The 17,825-nt window shown below is 36.9% G+C and overlaps 1 protein-coding gene across 2 annotated transcripts in view; it reads right to left on the bottom strand.

Annotated features, from left to right (window-relative positions):
• Positions 1–1,137: 1,137 nt before the first annotated feature.
• The window catches only part of unc5da (unc-5 netrin receptor Da), a 157,835-nt gene continuing 141,147 nt past the window's right edge, over positions 1,138–17,825 (bottom strand). For both annotated transcript variants that reach the window (XM_043222171.1, XM_043222169.1), the window contains 6 exons: positions 14,534–14,705; positions 11,690–11,917; positions 9,031–9,180; positions 7,943–8,107; positions 5,138–5,316; positions 1,138–2,098 (listed from right to left, as the gene is read on the bottom strand). In XM_043222171.1, coding sequence (XP_043078106.1) covers positions 1,858–2,098; positions 5,138–5,316; positions 7,943–8,107; positions 9,031–9,180; positions 11,690–11,917; positions 14,534–14,705 — 1,135 coding nt within the window. In that variant the 3' untranslated portion in view covers positions 1,138–1,857. The remainder of the gene's footprint in view (positions 2,099–5,137; positions 5,317–7,942; positions 8,108–9,030; positions 9,181–11,689; positions 11,918–14,533; positions 14,706–17,825) is intronic.

A 17,825-nucleotide genomic window follows, 5' to 3' on the forward strand; every position in this document is an offset into this window, starting at 1 on the left:
GGTCCCATTTTCATTCCTTTTCTTTTTCTTTTATGATTTGCTCTATTATTTACCAGTTACCTTCCAAATCTTTTCTCACCCTTTTTCTTTCCTAATGTCTTCTATAATTTTTCTCCACTTTTAAATCTCTTCTCCTCTTACTTTCCCCTCTCTCCTCCTTATTTCATTCTCATTTCCTCTCTTCCCTTTCATTCCCTTCCTAATGTACCTCAGACACAGCATATATAAGGTTTTGTTAATGATTTCGTATATCAAAACGCACAATCTCTTTTTATAGTCTGATGCAACAGACTATTTCATCACATATTCACACAGTATGATAATCTAGCATTAGCAGCACACTCTCTTTCACGAGTGATGTGCGATATCTGGGATGAGACGCGGCGGATGCTGTACACTTTATGTTCAGACGTGAGGTTGATTATACATCTATGCATTATTATGCATGTATGCATGTGCACCTGTCAGCATACTGCAGTTTTACAGCAGGTGAGATGTGTTAAAATGCTTTTTCAGTGGCCATCATTGATCCCATCTGGTCAATATGAGGTCACAAGCTGGTACTGGATGAATTTAAGGGAAAGATAAAACAACGGAGGAAAAAAAGTCACTTATGGAAATCACTTCTCTCTGAGGACATGAGTGTGTGTTCTCTACATTCAGATCAAACCACCAGAGGTTCCTGTCAAAATATGTTTGATGGATTTTTACTGGATTATCCAATGAATTTTACACAAAGCTGTCCATCATTTGTCATTCTGAGTGACAGCTGATGGAGAAAGATTCTGACCAATCAGCAGTCAGTTTGGTAACATTTAAAGAGACAGTTCACCCAAAAATAACAATTCTGTCATAATTTTCTCACCCTGTTCTTTTCCATAACTTTTCTTTCTTTTGAGGAATAAAATCTAATTTGGATTAATGCGCTGATTGAGCCATAAAATGGAAGATTTCAAGACATAAAATGGACCCCAAACGATTACAAATGTCATAACTATCGTGTGGCTTTAGAAGACTTATATATATTGTCTACTTCTTGATTTTGAGTCATTTCTAGGCTATTTCTTTAGGTGAACTTTCCCTTTTTATTTTTAATGCTATTCTTTACCTCAAATCAAACGTTCTCATTAAACACGATCGTTTTCTGCTTTCTTTTATATACCCTCCTTCAGACAAAAAAAAATAACAACAATAATAATTATATATTTCGATAGGCTGCAAAAGTAAACGTATAACAATGTTTTGTTTTGGTTATCTTTGAGTACATCTTTCAGTTTACACTGGTTGCTATCCAACAGGCTTTAATAGTATTCAATAGTACAGATGTTTTTTTCTTTTTTTAAAATCTATTTGCAATCAGACAGTTACTCAGAAATGCAAACAACCGTTGTGGTTTTCGAACAGAAAGACGCAAAATAAAAGTGTCCCACAAAAACGACGACACATTCTTCAACACTCTGAAGCATCGAGGCAGCCCGGTCTGTGATCGCAAGTCAACATTTAGGCTGTTGAAATTCTCAGTTTGCCTTTTACGGAAACAAATGATCGCGAAAGCATACCCACAATCTTTAGCTGCAAATTTTCATCAGACAGGCTTAGTGTGTAAGTCAGTTCGTTCTGATGCGTTTAAGGGTATTTGATAGGAATACTGTGTGCGTGTGTGAGTTTTCTGTGAATCACTGAAGCTTGTCTTATTTGGTCACAACCCATCTTTATCACCCTGTTTTTTCAGTCAAGGAGAAGGAGGAGCAACTCTTTGCAAACCCTTTTAAAGTGCCACCTCCTCTCTCCCTTCGTCGTACCCTCTTATCTCCGATAAGGACAGTGTTTTAGTCTTCATTTCGGATGAAACCGCTCTTAGGTGTGGTTTGCGTCGAGCTCCTCGCTGCTGCGGTTCATGGTGGAGTCGCCGGAGGGGATGGTTTTGCTGATGCGGTCCAGAGTGTCTGCGCTGGTGGAGTGTTTGGACTGAACTTTGCCGATTTCCTCAAGAGCGCTAGCCAAAGAGTCCAGGTCGCCTCTTTCCTGATGCTGAGCTTCCCATAAACTCAGAATGACAGCGGATGGGCTTGTCTGGCACGCAAAGTAACCCAGGTTTCTGTATGGGAGAAAAAGATAACGCACAAACTCGGATTAACAGCGCAGCCCGACCAAAACAAAATTACAATTGCAACGACTGAATAAAAAGTGACTAAACAAGGTCTCTCCGCACTTTTAAATATGTAAGACTTGGTGCATGGTGAGGAGGCGAAGAGAAATGCTAATGGAATTTAAAGTGCCCCTATTATGGATTTTTTGAAAATTGCCTTGCATGCGGTGTGTAACACAGCTCCAAGTGAATGAAAACATCCCGCAACGTTTTAAATCTGAAAGTGCAAGTTGTGTCTCAAAAGAGCGAGTCGACTCTGAATCACTGAAGTGAGTCATTTTTAAAAGGAATTTCAAGTTGTTTCATGTTGGCGTCGACGTGATTAGAGTATCTTGAACCCCCTTGTTAGTCTTTTTGCGTTGGCCTGAATGAAAATGTCAATTCATTCATTGCCACTAAGTGCCGCTTTTGGAGCGGTAAAATAGCGGTTTCCCTGGTAACGCACTCTCAAACACCGACTAATCGGACCGATCACTACAGATAAGAATCATGCAAAGGAGGGGTTTGGAAAAATGAATCATTGAGTGATTCGTTGAGCAAGAAAGGTAAAATAATAAATGCATTTTATAAGACAATGCATGTCAACCTGTTATTGTGGACTCCCAAAACCAAAATACGTACCTTACCTTAGCCTTAACTGGTATTTAATATATTTTTTAATTTATTACTAGTTTGTGAAATCCAACCTTACACATTCACGTCGCCCAAGACAACAGAAAAAACGTAATAAATTATGCATAATAAAAATGAATTACCCTAAGCCGTAATCACATCCCTAACCATAAATGCATGAAGTTATTCAATATTACTCAATAACCTACTTAACAAGAACACCTTAAAATAAAGTGTAACCAACATGAATTTCTATACGCTTCCCAATTCACTTTTAGATTTGAAGTTAAATTGCTAAAGTATAAATGAACAAAAGCTAATATGTTATCAATTAACATTTGCACAGTACATTTAAAAATATGATTTACAAATACAATATTTATAAATGTAAAAATAAAAACGTTAACCAAGATAAATAAATGCTGTATAGAATAACTGTATTTAAATCTCTGAATGAGCAAAGAGTTTATATTTTTGTCTGTTTTTGTTTTGAATTCCTATTGAGCTAACCCACAAGTTTGGTTATGTAAATGCATATTATTCCGCCGGGACACTGAATTATTACACTCTATTGCAAGGATTCTCAGTCTGCATAACTTTCAATTTAATAATGTTATCCTGTAATGCCTGTATGCCCCAACAACATATCAGAATGGTTAAATTAGTTTATAAAAGCGAGAAGGATATTAAAGAAGTTTTGCTGGAAGAAAATCAACCCATCTTTGAGCCGTAATTGAATCACAGAAGCGGAAATCACAGTTGCGCAGGTGTGTGTCTTAAAGACGCAGACATAGATCATCTTCTGCCTCCGCATTTTAATGTGGCTGGGTGTCTCACTTCCTGCTGACCTTGTGCCGACCTTGCTTTAAACTTATTTTGCGACAAAGAGTCACACCAAAGTTAAAACAGCTAGAAAATGAACCGGCGTTCAAGCTGGTTACGATAGTCTGGATGGATATTGCTAGTCAAACAGCCCGCTGAGGTGACAAAACGTGCCATGGTGGTGTTTTCAGCAGAGTGTTTCACCTCACCATTACCCAGAGTCCATCAGCAGTATACCGCAGCGCATGTAAACAATGCAATTCTTATATTTCCCGACTCCAGCAGGGGGCAGTGTTGCGCTACATCTCCCTCGCCGCAATTCTCTGGGTAATTGCCCTCTGCGCTGTTTAGACGAGCTTGCACATCCTCAGAAGGTAATTGCAGAAATCCGCTTAACAAGGAGGAGACATTCTCATTACACACTGCCTGGGGCTCTGACCAGCTAGAAAATTCCCCTAAATCCTTCTGTCCGACTCTCCCAGCCTCATTTCAAAAACAACTCTGTCTTTTATCCCTGGTGAAAATATTACCAAAGTAAACCCACATCACGAAAGAAAGTTTTATTCATCCTCCGCTGCAGCGAAGCGAATAAACATGCGACAGATTTTAAACTCAAGGCCTCTTGGACATTTTGATCGGAGGGCCTGTTTGTACAATGTTTTGCTAAGCGTTTTTTTTTTTTTTTTTTTTTTTTTTTTTTTTTTTAAATCAAACCACCATGGGAAACGAAAATAAATTAAAACAGGCAGCTAGTAAATTAAACTGTTGTTAAAAATTGCTAGCTGGGCAGAAGACCAAGGATGCTTTTTGAACTGAAGAGAAAAAGTAGAAAAAAAGATCTGAATGAATGTTCAAGCACATTCATGGTACACATGAATGAAATCAAAATGGGTTTGAAATAGAGTTGAAATAGAGTCACATTTACTTCCACATTATTCATTTTAATTTTTCTAAATAAGCTGATTTGATGCTCATAAAACATTTCCTTTTATTATCGATGTTCAAAATAGTTCTTCTGCTTAATGTTTTTGTGCAATTCCTGAAAAAATTCGTTCAACATTCTTCGATGAATAGAAAGTTCAAATAAACTGCATTTATGTGAAACCTTTTTTGTACCAATGTAAAAGTCTTTACTATCACTTTTGATCAATTTAATGCACCCTTGCTGAATAAACGCATCAATTTATTTATAAGAGAAATGGCAGGTTGCCTATGTTATATACATGAGGGTGAGTACAAAATGACAGAATTTGCTTTTTAGTATGAACTGTGCCTTTAAAGTTGAGTTTATCTGTGTTCATGTTTTGTCACAGATGAGAGGTATGTTTTCCAGGAACTGGAGGGTGCAGGAAGCATGAGTTCGATTTCATTACAGCCCCATAGTTACTGCCTGTGGCTTTGCCGAAGGTTAATGCGACCATGTGCTGGAAGAATATGTAGCAAATTAGACGTGTGGGAGTCCATCTGTTTGTATTTGTGCACGAATGTGATTCTTCTATATGCTTGCTTATGGATAAAGCACGTCGGCTGTGTGTTTTTGCATATGTTTCTCACCTGTCTATATGCAATTTCTGCGCTAAGAGCTGCCAGTCTTTGCCCTTGGCATTCGCCGTGTCGAAGGTGGCGCAGATTCGCTGGCGAATGGACAGGGGGATTTTGAAAGCCCTGGACCCCGTTTGGGAGGTGATGGTACAGTCTGATTGTGTGAAGAATGGCACTGTGTCTTTTTCACTCTGGAGAAAAAAAATAACGCAGTGACATATTAGAGGGGTTCACAGAGGGGGTAAAAAAGGGATAAAACGATCAGGAAGTGCACATTTCAATTCATTAAAAATGCTATGAAAATCCAGTTTTCCATGACCACTCATGTCAAAAACACCTATAATACTGATGGATCAACACTGACTTTAATGATATGAATTTATTTCATTTCTGACTCATAATTAGGGCTGTCAAAATTGATGTGTTAATTGTGCAATTAATTTTTTTTCTGTTCAATATAATGTTATTCAATTACTGCACTCAAACCCGGAGGACATGACAAGTTCAAGGTGATAAAACCAGTTATTGCTGAATAACTGACTCTAAAAAAATACTCATTTATTTAAACAGCCTCAGTTTGATTTAATGCGTGATGATTGTATTGGAAAGGAAAGTGAAAGCATGAAGGCAGTGCATTGTTTAATTTGTGCAGTCTGTTCTGTGAGACTTCTAACCTCATTTTTTATCTTTTCTTTTCTAACTTGACTTCATTACGCTTTAATGTGATATGTGACCCTGGAACACAAGTCATAGAACAGTCATACAGTCATAACAAATTGTATGGGTCAAAATGAAAGATTTTCTTCTATGCTAAAAATCATTAGGATGTTTTAAGTAAAGATCATGTTCCGTTAAGATATTTTATAAATTTCCAACCTATATCAAAACCTAATTTTTGATGAGTAATATGCATTTCTAAGAACATAATTTGGACAACTGTGACGACAATTTTCTTAATATTTTGATTTATTGCACCTTTTCAACAGAAAACTTATTTATTCATCTTTTAGATGATGTAAATCTAAATGTTTATGTCTGGTTATGTGGTCCAGGGTCACATATGCTGTTTGTATTCTGTCATTATTTATTATAAACTGATCTGACTATGAAGTATTGTTCTCATACACTGTGAAATATTCATCAGAAAAATATATTTTTTCTTTCATGATACCTGATTAATGGAATGATTTACTAATACTCTACCTTGTCTCAAGGCATAAACATACCTCGGTGTACTTTTTAGCAAGACATGAAATACCTAGCAATAAGTACGCATCACTGCTGTTTCCAATAGAATTGAACACTAGAAGCAGTAAAACTCCAACACCTTTTATTACTTTTCACACAAATTTACATAGTTTTGATTAATAAAGCGTAATTTTTGCATTATTACTTGACAGTAGGTTTGTTCGGTAGCTCACAGAGTACAGAGATGTATTTGAGAGGCGAGGAGCTCAGGTTTGAATTCAGTGTAATTACGGTTCGACAAAACAGTTCAAAATCTGTGTAAAAGGAAGTTGCCACGACATGGTTGCATCAGCAATTAGTTTTGCATTTGTTAACATTATTGGGTAGGTTTAGGGCTGGATTTGGTGTAGGGCATTTTTCCAACATGATAGATCATTAACGTATAAAAAACACAGCAATATCAATATTAACGTAATAAAAATGAGCCAGGGTTCATATACTAAATCCACCACTCAGTAGACATTTCTCTGCAGCAAAACTAAGTGTTGCACAAAAAGCAGCACAGAGGTATGTGCACTTTTTGTGCAAAGCATTATATATATATATATATATATATATATAAGTGTATATATATATATATATATATATATATATATATATATATATATATATATATATATAAGGTATATATATATAATGCATGTAAAAAGCTTTTTAATTAACAGAGTAGAACAAACATGGCTGATTGTAAGACATGCAAACTTAAAAGAAAAGCAAACTGAACACAAGAACAGCTGTTACTTCTTGCCTAAAAAAAGGAAAATTTGTAGTTGGAATAATCTCCAAACCTTGAAGGTGATACATTTTTAAAAGCTGAGTATCGTGAAATATTTCTGAAATGTTTATATTTAGAGGCAGATTGTCGGCAACAGCCATTTTATGATAGTTATGAGCTGGTCTTAGTGACTTAGGAGTCCCCTTCACACCTTCTAACGTTTCACAGATTTAGAAGCTAGTTTTAGTTCTAAAAGACTTGTGAAATACTATTAGAGCAAAACGAGCTGACACGCCCACTATTTTTAAGATTTTGTCCTAAATTAGCAGGTTAGGAGCTACTTTTAGCCTTAATATGTTTTGTGAATACGGGCCCTGATGTGTGCCAGATACATGTCAGGTGCATCAGTATTCAAAGAGACAGTGCTGATTTTCAATTCAAAACTGCTACAGTCACAATTTAGATTTTACTTGAGGACAGTTTTGAGTTTACTTGTTATATTTTGTTAATGTATGTTAAATATTACAAATAATGGCTTTCAATTATACTGCAATTCTGAATGGATGTAATGCATTGAATAAATTGAGGGAAAATGCATATAACAGAGTCATTAGTAGCAGTATCTGTATCATTGATACTGGCCTTCATTAATAATAGACTACTTAGTAGAGTAAATGCCATTTGACACGTATTTAATATCTTTGTGCTGTTTTACATTAACTTAAAGATTCGACTGACAGTATGAATACATAATATATGTAATTAATTACATCAGTATAAGATATGTCTATTACACTTTGTCAGCTTTTCTGTATTTTGCGTGTTTTTATTATGTGACTTTTAATCTTCCAAACCTCAGCAATGGTGGTGTAGACCTGTAGGATCTGCTCATGACCTTTGACCTGCCGAACACTGATCTTACAGGAGAGCTGATTGGCTGCTGGACTGTAGCGCTCCAGAGAAAAGGCACACTGCAGAGGAGACTGGCTACTGCACCACACCTGAGAGAAGGAGAATTCCTGCACCAGAAAGAAGAAGGAGGAAAAAACTGAATATTTTTAGCAGGAATCAATAGGAAGCATATGTGCCTCCTCTCCTCTCCTCCTTATTGTTATTCTGCTGTTGGAGCCGCTGAAGCTAATTTACTTAGTGTCATGTCACTGACGGCCCTGCCAGAACACAGCCTAGTATGACAAAACAGGGCTTGCTATGGGTATGATTTGGATAAAAATGTGCCTGCGGTCATAAAGCTTTACGAAGAAAGGAATGGTGGGTAAACAGCATTGAGAAAAACACTCTTGAGAATGTGTCATCCAAAAACAGAAACAATTTGATAAAATAATATGAATACTGAAATATAGCTCTGCTGGTGTAGCAAATAAAACTAGATAGAGAGTGCTGCTTGTCCATGCTAAACCTGACACCAGGATAGCATTGCTATTCATTTGCAAGGATGTTGTTATGGCCAAAATAAGCACTATGAAGGGCATTAAATATGATTTGGGTCTCATCTTAACAAGTTTTTTTGATTGTTTGGAGAGAGAAAATTGCTTTAAAGAGCATCTAAGCATTCGACTTCATGTTTTATGCACCAAGGTTATAATAACTTAGTGTTAACGGATTTGAAAAACAAGAGTATTATATCACATTTGTGCAATTTGTCCATTAAATTCATTCTTTAAAACATAAATTTGACTGACACCATCTTGTAAAACCATACAGGTGAAAAAAACATCCTTATCTCCAGGAAATAGATACCAGATTCCTACCACGGCCTCCTACCATGGCTAAACTACCTTAAGCAGATATGTATTAATATTCATACGACCAGTCAAATGAACACCGGAATTTGACATCTCATTAATATTCAGCCTCATATGCATATTAACAAAACTCATGCATATTCATACGAAGCTGGCATCCATATTCATGAGGACAGCACCTGGCAGGTGGTGAAAGGTTTGATGCTCCACAGGAACTGGGGGATGTCCTGGATGGAGACCTGCAGGCTAAAAGAGTTCGCTCTGAAGAGCAGGGTCTTGGGTTCCTCCAGGAGGCGCCCTCCTCGACCCCGTTCCACGGATACCACCTCCTGCGAGAAGGAGTAAATAAAGATATAAACGCTCATGCATAAACACATCCTGACACATACAATACCCTACACCGGGAACAGAGCTCAACTGATTGCTCATGTTTAAATTATTCAGCTGAAAAAACAGCCCTCCTACGCTACACAACAGTTATTTCCTGGGTATGGCGGCACCTTTAATCTTCGTAACCCGAGAATATGAAGCGGAAAGTGATTAAAAACCTCAACGCGAGGCTGACGTTTCCAACCCCTAGACCAACAAACAACTCGGGAAGAAATGCCTGCATTGCATTTTTCATCTACAAGAATGGAATTACAATAACACCCTCGGCTTAATATATAAAAAAATACATAAAAAAAATCTGGCAACACAACAACTAATAAATCTAAAGATACAATGCCTTCAATTACCCTCTCAGTCGAATACAATGAATGTCGCCTATCTTTCCTCTTTGCAGAAATGCAACACGCACAAAATGGCATGCAGAACAGGAACGAGAGACACTGGATGGATAGAATCGGCATTGATGAAAGGCATGGGTGATTTTGTGCTCTTTGCGTCTGTTCTGTGGGAATTGTTGACAATGGCACAGTAGCATTAAAAGCATTAGGTCTCTCTCTCTCGTTTTCTCTCTCTCCCGGTCACAAAAGGCAGGAAAACAGTCTCTTGCTGTGATGGCTGCTGATCGATCCTGGCCTGAATTCGTTCAGTTTCTAGGGAGGAATTCATTTGCTGTTTTGTGAAATGCAAACAACACTGACAACAAAGAGTACAAAAGAAGAAGAAGAAGAAGAAGAAAAGGCGGGTGAACGGCTGGATAAACAAAGTGGAAGAGTGCTTTGGTGTGGAGAAATACAATCTTTGACCATTCACTCGTGAGTGTGTCCTTTTTGGAAAGAAGACTTCACAGAACCGAGATCTGTCACACAAGCAAGGTTGTTTTTCTCTCATGGCGGAGACTTTTCATCGACTTCTATTGTGTTTATATTGAGCTAATGGTATTGTCTATACGCTTCACCTAACCCTCAGGTCTGCATTTTTATTGAGACATTATAAAAGTCATTCTACAAGATACATTGGGTTACCCCTACGCACGCTATCGTTAGAAAGTTTGCCATTGGTAAGTTAAAAAATGCATATATATTCAGCAAGGATGCATTCAATTGATCAAAAGCTACAGTGAAGAATTCTAGACTTTTATATTATTATATTTGCTCTGCATTATTTAAAAATTTACTAGACAATTAAACAACAACCTAGTAACTTAGATTTTATTTTTTTTAATATACCACAAAATTTTGGCCTGTCCTGAAGCCAAAATGTTTCCAAAGTCTCTTTGCAATATTAATAAATATGTGCATTTTAATCAAAGCTAGCGTATTTTCTTTATTCTACCTCCACATTTTTTTGCTTTATTATTTTAGCTGGCACTTATTATTAAAAAGATTTGTGTTTCCAGGTTGTGTCATCACTTTTATCATATTTTTAAACTTTTTAAAGTAATACATTATTGCATAAATCAACAAAATCTTCCATCAGATAGTTAATTATTCATATTATTTATTCAGGTTTTCCTTTTGTATCACTTTATTTGTTTATATGTTTTGTGACATGTAACATCTAAAACCGCCAAAATGATTCTCTAACTCATAACTGAAAACTGTATAGTACTTTATAGTTTCACGGCTTTCACCACAGGGCTTGTTACGTCATACTTAACTGAAAAGTTTTGCGAAATGCAAAAACATAATAATATCCCAACACATATTAAAATTGATTAATTTAGCTTGAGTGCAAAAACGCTCCAGACATAAGTACTTTGTGTGTGTGTGTGTGTTTGAAAAGAAAAATAACGTCACTAATTTAGTTTGTGTACGTCTTGAGGCTTCAACTTAACACAAAGACATCTCCACATCTCCATAACCAAGAAGAAAAGATTTATGCGAAACATTAAATATAAATGGCATATTATGCTTTCTTCATAAAGTAAAGAAATTGTAAAATCTGTGCGTGAACAGAACAAAGACTTCTCTGAAGCTGTGTCTACTAAGCTAGACGTCACGCCTAACAGAATGTAAATCACTTTTAATTAGCTCACAGAAGATATTCAGTCACGTAGAGAACACATGAAGCACGAAGTGGCTCACCGTGGTCTTTGTAATTTAAGAAGGTATTCTATCAGTTAGCTGGAGATGTGTGTGTGTGTGCGTGCATCAGAGAGAGAGAGAGAGAGAGAGATTGGTCCAGCTGACTTTCAGTGGAGCGTAAAACCAGAGTACCCACAGGGCATGACGGCTAGCCATAACACACTGCCCCTTGAATGCAAATATCCCATAAGCCGTAGATTTCCATCTAATGCCATATGCAGTGTGAACGGGATATGTATCATGACATTTAAGCAGCCTACATCTGTGAAAGCTGAAAATGCACCCTATGGAAAGACCGGTCAGGACCAGCATGAATTGGTTTGAATAAACCAGTGGCTCCGAAACGCAGCATTTCTTGACACACCTGAAAGGCATGGGGAGTATCATCGACGCAGTACACTCGAATACTGTAGTTGAGGAAGTTGGGCTCCATGTTTCCAAACGCAGCAAGTCGGAGTCTCTTCCCTGCCGCCTGTGTGAGGGCCTCTCCCACTAAAGCGTAACACCCTGGCCTCTCCACCAACAGGTGGCAGCACTGAGTGTCCAACAGGCAGTAACAAGTGGTGCTCTCCTCTTCCACAGTCAGGACCTCCTGTCACAAACACACAAAATCATATGTACCATACTTTACAATTACATTAGGCTTTGCTATGAGGGACGAATGAGGTGACTCATAAATGTCATTTTCAGAGGGTGGTAGACTTTAGCTAGATGATATATATATGCAATTATAATATATATATATATATATATATACATATATATATATATATATATATATATATATATATATATATATATATATATGTGTGTGTGTGAGTGTGTGTGTGTATATATAAACTACAATTAAACTTTCTTATGCTGCTTTTTTGAGCTTTCTTGTGTGTGTCTATGAGAGAAAGAAAAAAAAAAAAAGAGAGAGAGAGAGAGAGAGAGAGAGAGCCCTGTTTTGTCAATGAAATGTTTCTGAACATTTGATTATGACCAGTGCCAGAATAAGCATTTTTGAATTGCCATCCCTCATCTTAAAAACAACCACAATTGTCAAATTCATGAGTGGTGCTACTGCTCCCCATTACCTTCACTTAACTGCAACCCCAGTGACAAAACCACATTCCAACCAAGAGCGAAAGAAATTCATTTTTTTTAAATTAAGCTAAAACATTTACAGTTTTCCATAAATGATGTACGATACGTTGTAATGTTTATAGTATAACTTGGCTCCACATGCAAAAACAGCTTCCATGCTGATTGACTGTTTTTCATTTCTAGAACACGGTTCAATTGCTTTTAATGCAAAGTAACTAGGCCTCGTTGTCATAAGCACTGACAGCTACTTATTTTTGGCAACCCTGAGGCTTTTCACAGGCCGCTTCACTTTACAAAATCCCCAGTCAGCATAAAAGTATATACACATGTTAGAAAAAGGTGAAGATCTTTAGCTGAAATTATGCTTCTCTTTTCTTTATAGCTCTGCAGATGGAAGCACAGCTTGATTATTATTATATGCATCTGGTATTTGAATGTCAGGAACAGTGGGTGTGTAGCGGCCAGCAGGAACTCGGAGTCCAGGGTCTCCATTTTACCGTCTGAATATAGCTGAAGCTAAGCATAACTTTGCCCCCCAGAGCGACCCGAACCATTTGCGACGGCAGAAAGCTTGATATTTCACGTCTAAACACACCATTGCACAGAAAGCATTGTCTATTACCTACAAATCAGTGGGTGCACATTAAAATGTGCTTTCCGTCTCTTTCACACACACGGTAAAAATGCACGAAAAAGGTGTTATTCTCAATTCTGCGGGGACATTACTCTCAGCCTGCCTCTCACTTGCTCTGGCTTTATGCCTGCGAGAAAAAAGCTCATTATTTCAAACAACCATCAGAGGTCTCAGAGTCTTTAACACGGCGTCAAAATGACGCGCATTGCACAGAAGGAAAAGGAGTTGATTGGTATTGTGATGTGTCTTTGAATTAGAGTGTCTGCGTTTGATTATAGTCTGCCGAAATGTCAGGTCGCACACACATGCACTCGCAGCTACACAAACACAAACAGAGATGGTTTCCCTAGGGTCAGTTTGTGTCAGCGAGCTCTAGCTCAACTTTGATGAAGTTCTTTTAACTCGCAAGAGTGGTACAAATCCCACTTTTATAAAGAACAGCAAAATATCAAAGGGAAAGGACAGTGTTAATAAGAGAAGCACAGAGATATGTTCCCTTATAGTGCACTCAATGGGATGCGTGCTGTAGGAATAGAAGACACATCTATTGATTCTGTCATATAGTAACCTTCAGCAGCCTTACTTCAGAATGACAGTTCTTTATAATTACCAGCACACTGTGATTTCCCGTTAAACGGCATGATTCAGACTTTATACTCATTCAAGGCAAGGAATGGCTTTGCTATGCATTTTAATAGTTAAAAAGATTGGTTGAAAAGAATGTTAATTACTGACCCTCATGTCTTTCCAAACCCTTTAGACCTTTGTGTATCTTCTGATATTTTTGATGTGATCCAAGATCTTTCTGACCCTTTTTTTAGACGGTGATGCAACTGACATGTTCAAGGCCCGGAAAGGTCTAAAGTATTTTAGTTCAACCTTACTTTAGCTACAAGAATACCTTTTGTACGACAACTTCATTCAACAGTTGTAATCTCATGAACGTGCATCGATGACTCAAATTGTCGAATAAAGTTGTTATTTTTGTTATTAAAAAAACCTGTATTCTCGTAGCTTCATGAAGTTACAGTTGAAACGCTGCTGTCACATGGAATATTTTAACAATGTCCTTACAACCTTTCTGAGCCTTAAATGTGGTCGTTCTAAAAAAAACTTCCCTATAGGTCCTTATATATATATATAGATATATATTTACGTTTTTAGTTAAGCGCCCTCTAGGGGGCGCAAAAATAATGACAATGTTGTGTTGCAAAATGATGTATAATTTTCATTGCCAAACAAAATGCATTTTTTTGTTTAAATGCAGTGTGTGGAATGTTTTACAGATCTCACTCTAATTAAAACATACAAACGACCACACCTAACTCTTACCTGTTACAAAAATCCTGCAAAATCATAAATTATAACATATTATAATCATGTGCTTTTTGGGTTTCAATCATAAACACGCATGATCTTGTCTCATTGTATAACGCAATGCGTTATAGACTGAGCTACACTTGGGGTATGACAGATTTTTCTTACCTCCCAGCTGTTGTCCTGGGTTTGTCTCTTAAGCTTGATATTCCAGTCCTCTGAACTCACATCTGCACAGTGGGCTATTGTCAAGGCAACAGGGCAGGAAAGGGTCAAGCCAGGAGGGCCATACGTTACTTCTGGACTCAAAAGTATCTCCTGACCTTCATCAGACAAAGCACTGAAGATACAAACACAAAAAGAGAGATTAATTGATATTGTTAAAAACAACAACAACACAAAAGATTGAATTAGTGTCGCAGTGCTGCTAATACTGTTAGTTCCTGATGATTAACTGCTGTGTTTTCTCTCATTTGAAAATGACTTTGGATAAAAGCATATGCAAAAGTAATCTATGTAGACAGAAATGCATCTGATTCTACTTAATTGGCATGAAACATCAGATGGAAATACATTCACACACAGGAAAACACTAAATGTTGGGAAATTAGACTTCTCTATGGTCTGCCTCCCTTAGTTACTGTTCTTAGTTACTCTCAGCTTTATAAAATAAAATATCCCATAGGAATAAACTAGGGAGTTCAGTGTGGATTTCAATGAAACAATTGATTGGATATTATCCTTATGTGCGCTGGAATCAATTGTGACATTTCATTTCAGGATTTGAAACTAAAAGATAAAAAAATACAGATTGTGTCATTTCTGACCATTATAGCAAAAAATTGCATTTACTTCAACTTTTATCAGTTTAAAACCCACAGAAGAAACTGACAGGCAGCAGTAAATACGAGAACTGTAATGATAGCTACACCTATGAATCAGCCAATCAGAATTCACCTGACTATAACAAGCTCGAGCATTCAAAGCACCAGATTGCTACAGTATGTGCTTATAATAAACAAAATATACCTGTCCACTGGTGCGGATGCTACTATAATTGCTATAGTTATCATTCTTGGAATGAACAGGTCTTAAAGAGTTTAACCCCATAAAAACAATGCAGCCAGAGAATCTATTTATTAATCCATTTCTTGCTGTGCAAAATCTGCTATCAAATATCAATATAAAATACTGATCGAGAGCACAACTTGTGTGTAGCGCTCATGGGAAATCCTCACTCAATATGTGCTGTAGTGTCAAGATAATGGTATTGATTTCACCAGAAGATGCCGATGTTAAAAAAAAATTGAATTAGTTTGGTTAATAAACACGAGGGCAAGCTACTGCGATAACACCGTGAAAAAACATTAGCTAGGAACACAAGCAGATTTGTTAATGGCAACATGCCAAGTAGCCGCACAGCTCTCCTTGCAAACACAAACACTACCGCTTAGCCTGCAGACTCAGCGCTAATACAGATATATTGTACTTTGCTCTGGTTGAAGTGATTCCAGAGGGCACTTGGACTTGATCGGGTGTGGATCAGTCAGTGTGTGTGTGTGAGTTCACTGGTCGATGGTGTTGTTTGAAGTGCTTTCTGAGGAGCCTGGTGACATATTGAGACAGTTTGGATGTGTTAGAGTCGATCGATATGACTGCTGTGGATCCTCAACAAGGATTAGTCATCTACAGCAGGGGGAGTTCAGGCTGGCCTGGATGGCGCCATAGAGAACTAACACATTGACACAGCAGATTACATGAACCAGACACCTGCTGTTAACAGAACCGTGATGATTTACAATTGAGTACTCTTTTTTAAGGCTTATGAGTGGTGTTTGTTCATGTAGAACTGTCCATTGACTGTCTGTGCTGAGGTGTTTTGAATAGTCTTTAATAAGCTGCTGTGTGGGTGCTAGGCTAGGGTGTTCTAGATGTTTGCTTTATCATTACCTAGCCAAAATCTCCACATTGAAAGGTTTTCAACAGTTTTACTGCCCACCAGACAAAAATCCAATGTACCAATCGATTACAACACACTCTTAAAAAGTTTTTTTATTAGCATTGATGGATCCATTGAGAACCTTTAACATCCACAGAAACTTTCCATTCCACAAAAGGTTCTTTTTTGTGGGAAAGGTTATTTTGAGAACTTTCTTGAAGTTCTTTTAAGAACTTTTAAGAACAAAGTGGTTCTTCAAATCCTATTGCATTGCTGTGAAAACCCTCTATTGGTGTTGTTCGGGATGGTTGCAAAAACAGGCCAAAGTTCAGCATTTACATGACCATATGAAGATATTTTGAGGAATACTTTCATGTTATGGGCAAAAATATAAAATATTCTTTTGTGTTCCACAGAACAAAAGGATGTCATACATAAAAACCAAACACGCACAAATTCCTTTTTTCACAAAAAATGACTTTTGCGTGAACTATTCCTTTAAAGCTATGGATTTAGACAAAAGCACCACTAATAATGATGCCACTGATGAACATACGGGCAGAATATCAAGTATTTATTTCACAACCAGAGCCGTTCTAAGCAGGTGGCTGGCTGAGACAGCCTTCCAATTACAGCATTTGACACTGTACCGTACCAACAGACCAGTCAGTCACTTAACTGCCTTCTAATCGCTCTCTCTCTGCTTCCTCACAGTTTGTTTACATGTTGATTTATTTATATTGAGTAATTACCTGTTCCCTCCCAACATCCTCTGTCTATTGGCATTGTATCCAAACTCTTTTGTGTCTGAAATAAAGGCAATTAACGCTGATGAAGCAGCTAAGCTTGTTTTGCCATTCTGGAGAGGAGAGGGAGCATTACTTGACATTTACAGCCGTTTAATGAAACTCTAGCAAATGCTAGAAAAACATTCATGAACATAAAACGCACACTAAATGGAACAAAATGTTTCATAGTTGCTGAAATATCAGAAACAGTGGTAAACAAATGAAAAACGGTTGAAGGGGCAATATCTGGATGCCCTATGTGCTTTTTAATAATCAGACCTATTAATTACAATGGTGTAGAGACATTTAGATGTCTGTTTTGAATGAGGAAAAACAATGGTACATAACTATGGTAAAAACTGCTTTAGCAGCAGAGTAATTATTACTAAACTAAAACTAAACACATAAAAATCACATCTAAAATATAATAAAAATGACCCAAAATAAAACATAAACATTAATTTATTTTAGTTCAGATAGATTCCACATTTTCTTTACATTTGAAATAATTAATAAAAACTATATACACATAAAAAATACATAAAACAATGTTGCTAAAACTGTGTTTAAAAATTGTTTCTAGGTTTTGTTTATGTTTTGTTGTCCATTCATATTTGCAATTCAATATTTTTAATAAAATTGATAAAACATTATATATTTATCATGGGTCTAGTTTACCAATACACTAGAATGTCCTATTAATGTCTAAAAATGTAACATAAACAAAACAAAA

This window comes from Puntigrus tetrazona, chromosome 21 (genome assembly GCF_018831695.1).
Source record: "Puntigrus tetrazona isolate hp1 chromosome 21, ASM1883169v1, whole genome shotgun sequence".
In the NCBI taxonomy this organism is placed as follows: domain Eukaryota; kingdom Metazoa; phylum Chordata; class Actinopteri; order Cypriniformes; family Cyprinidae; genus Puntigrus; species Puntigrus tetrazona.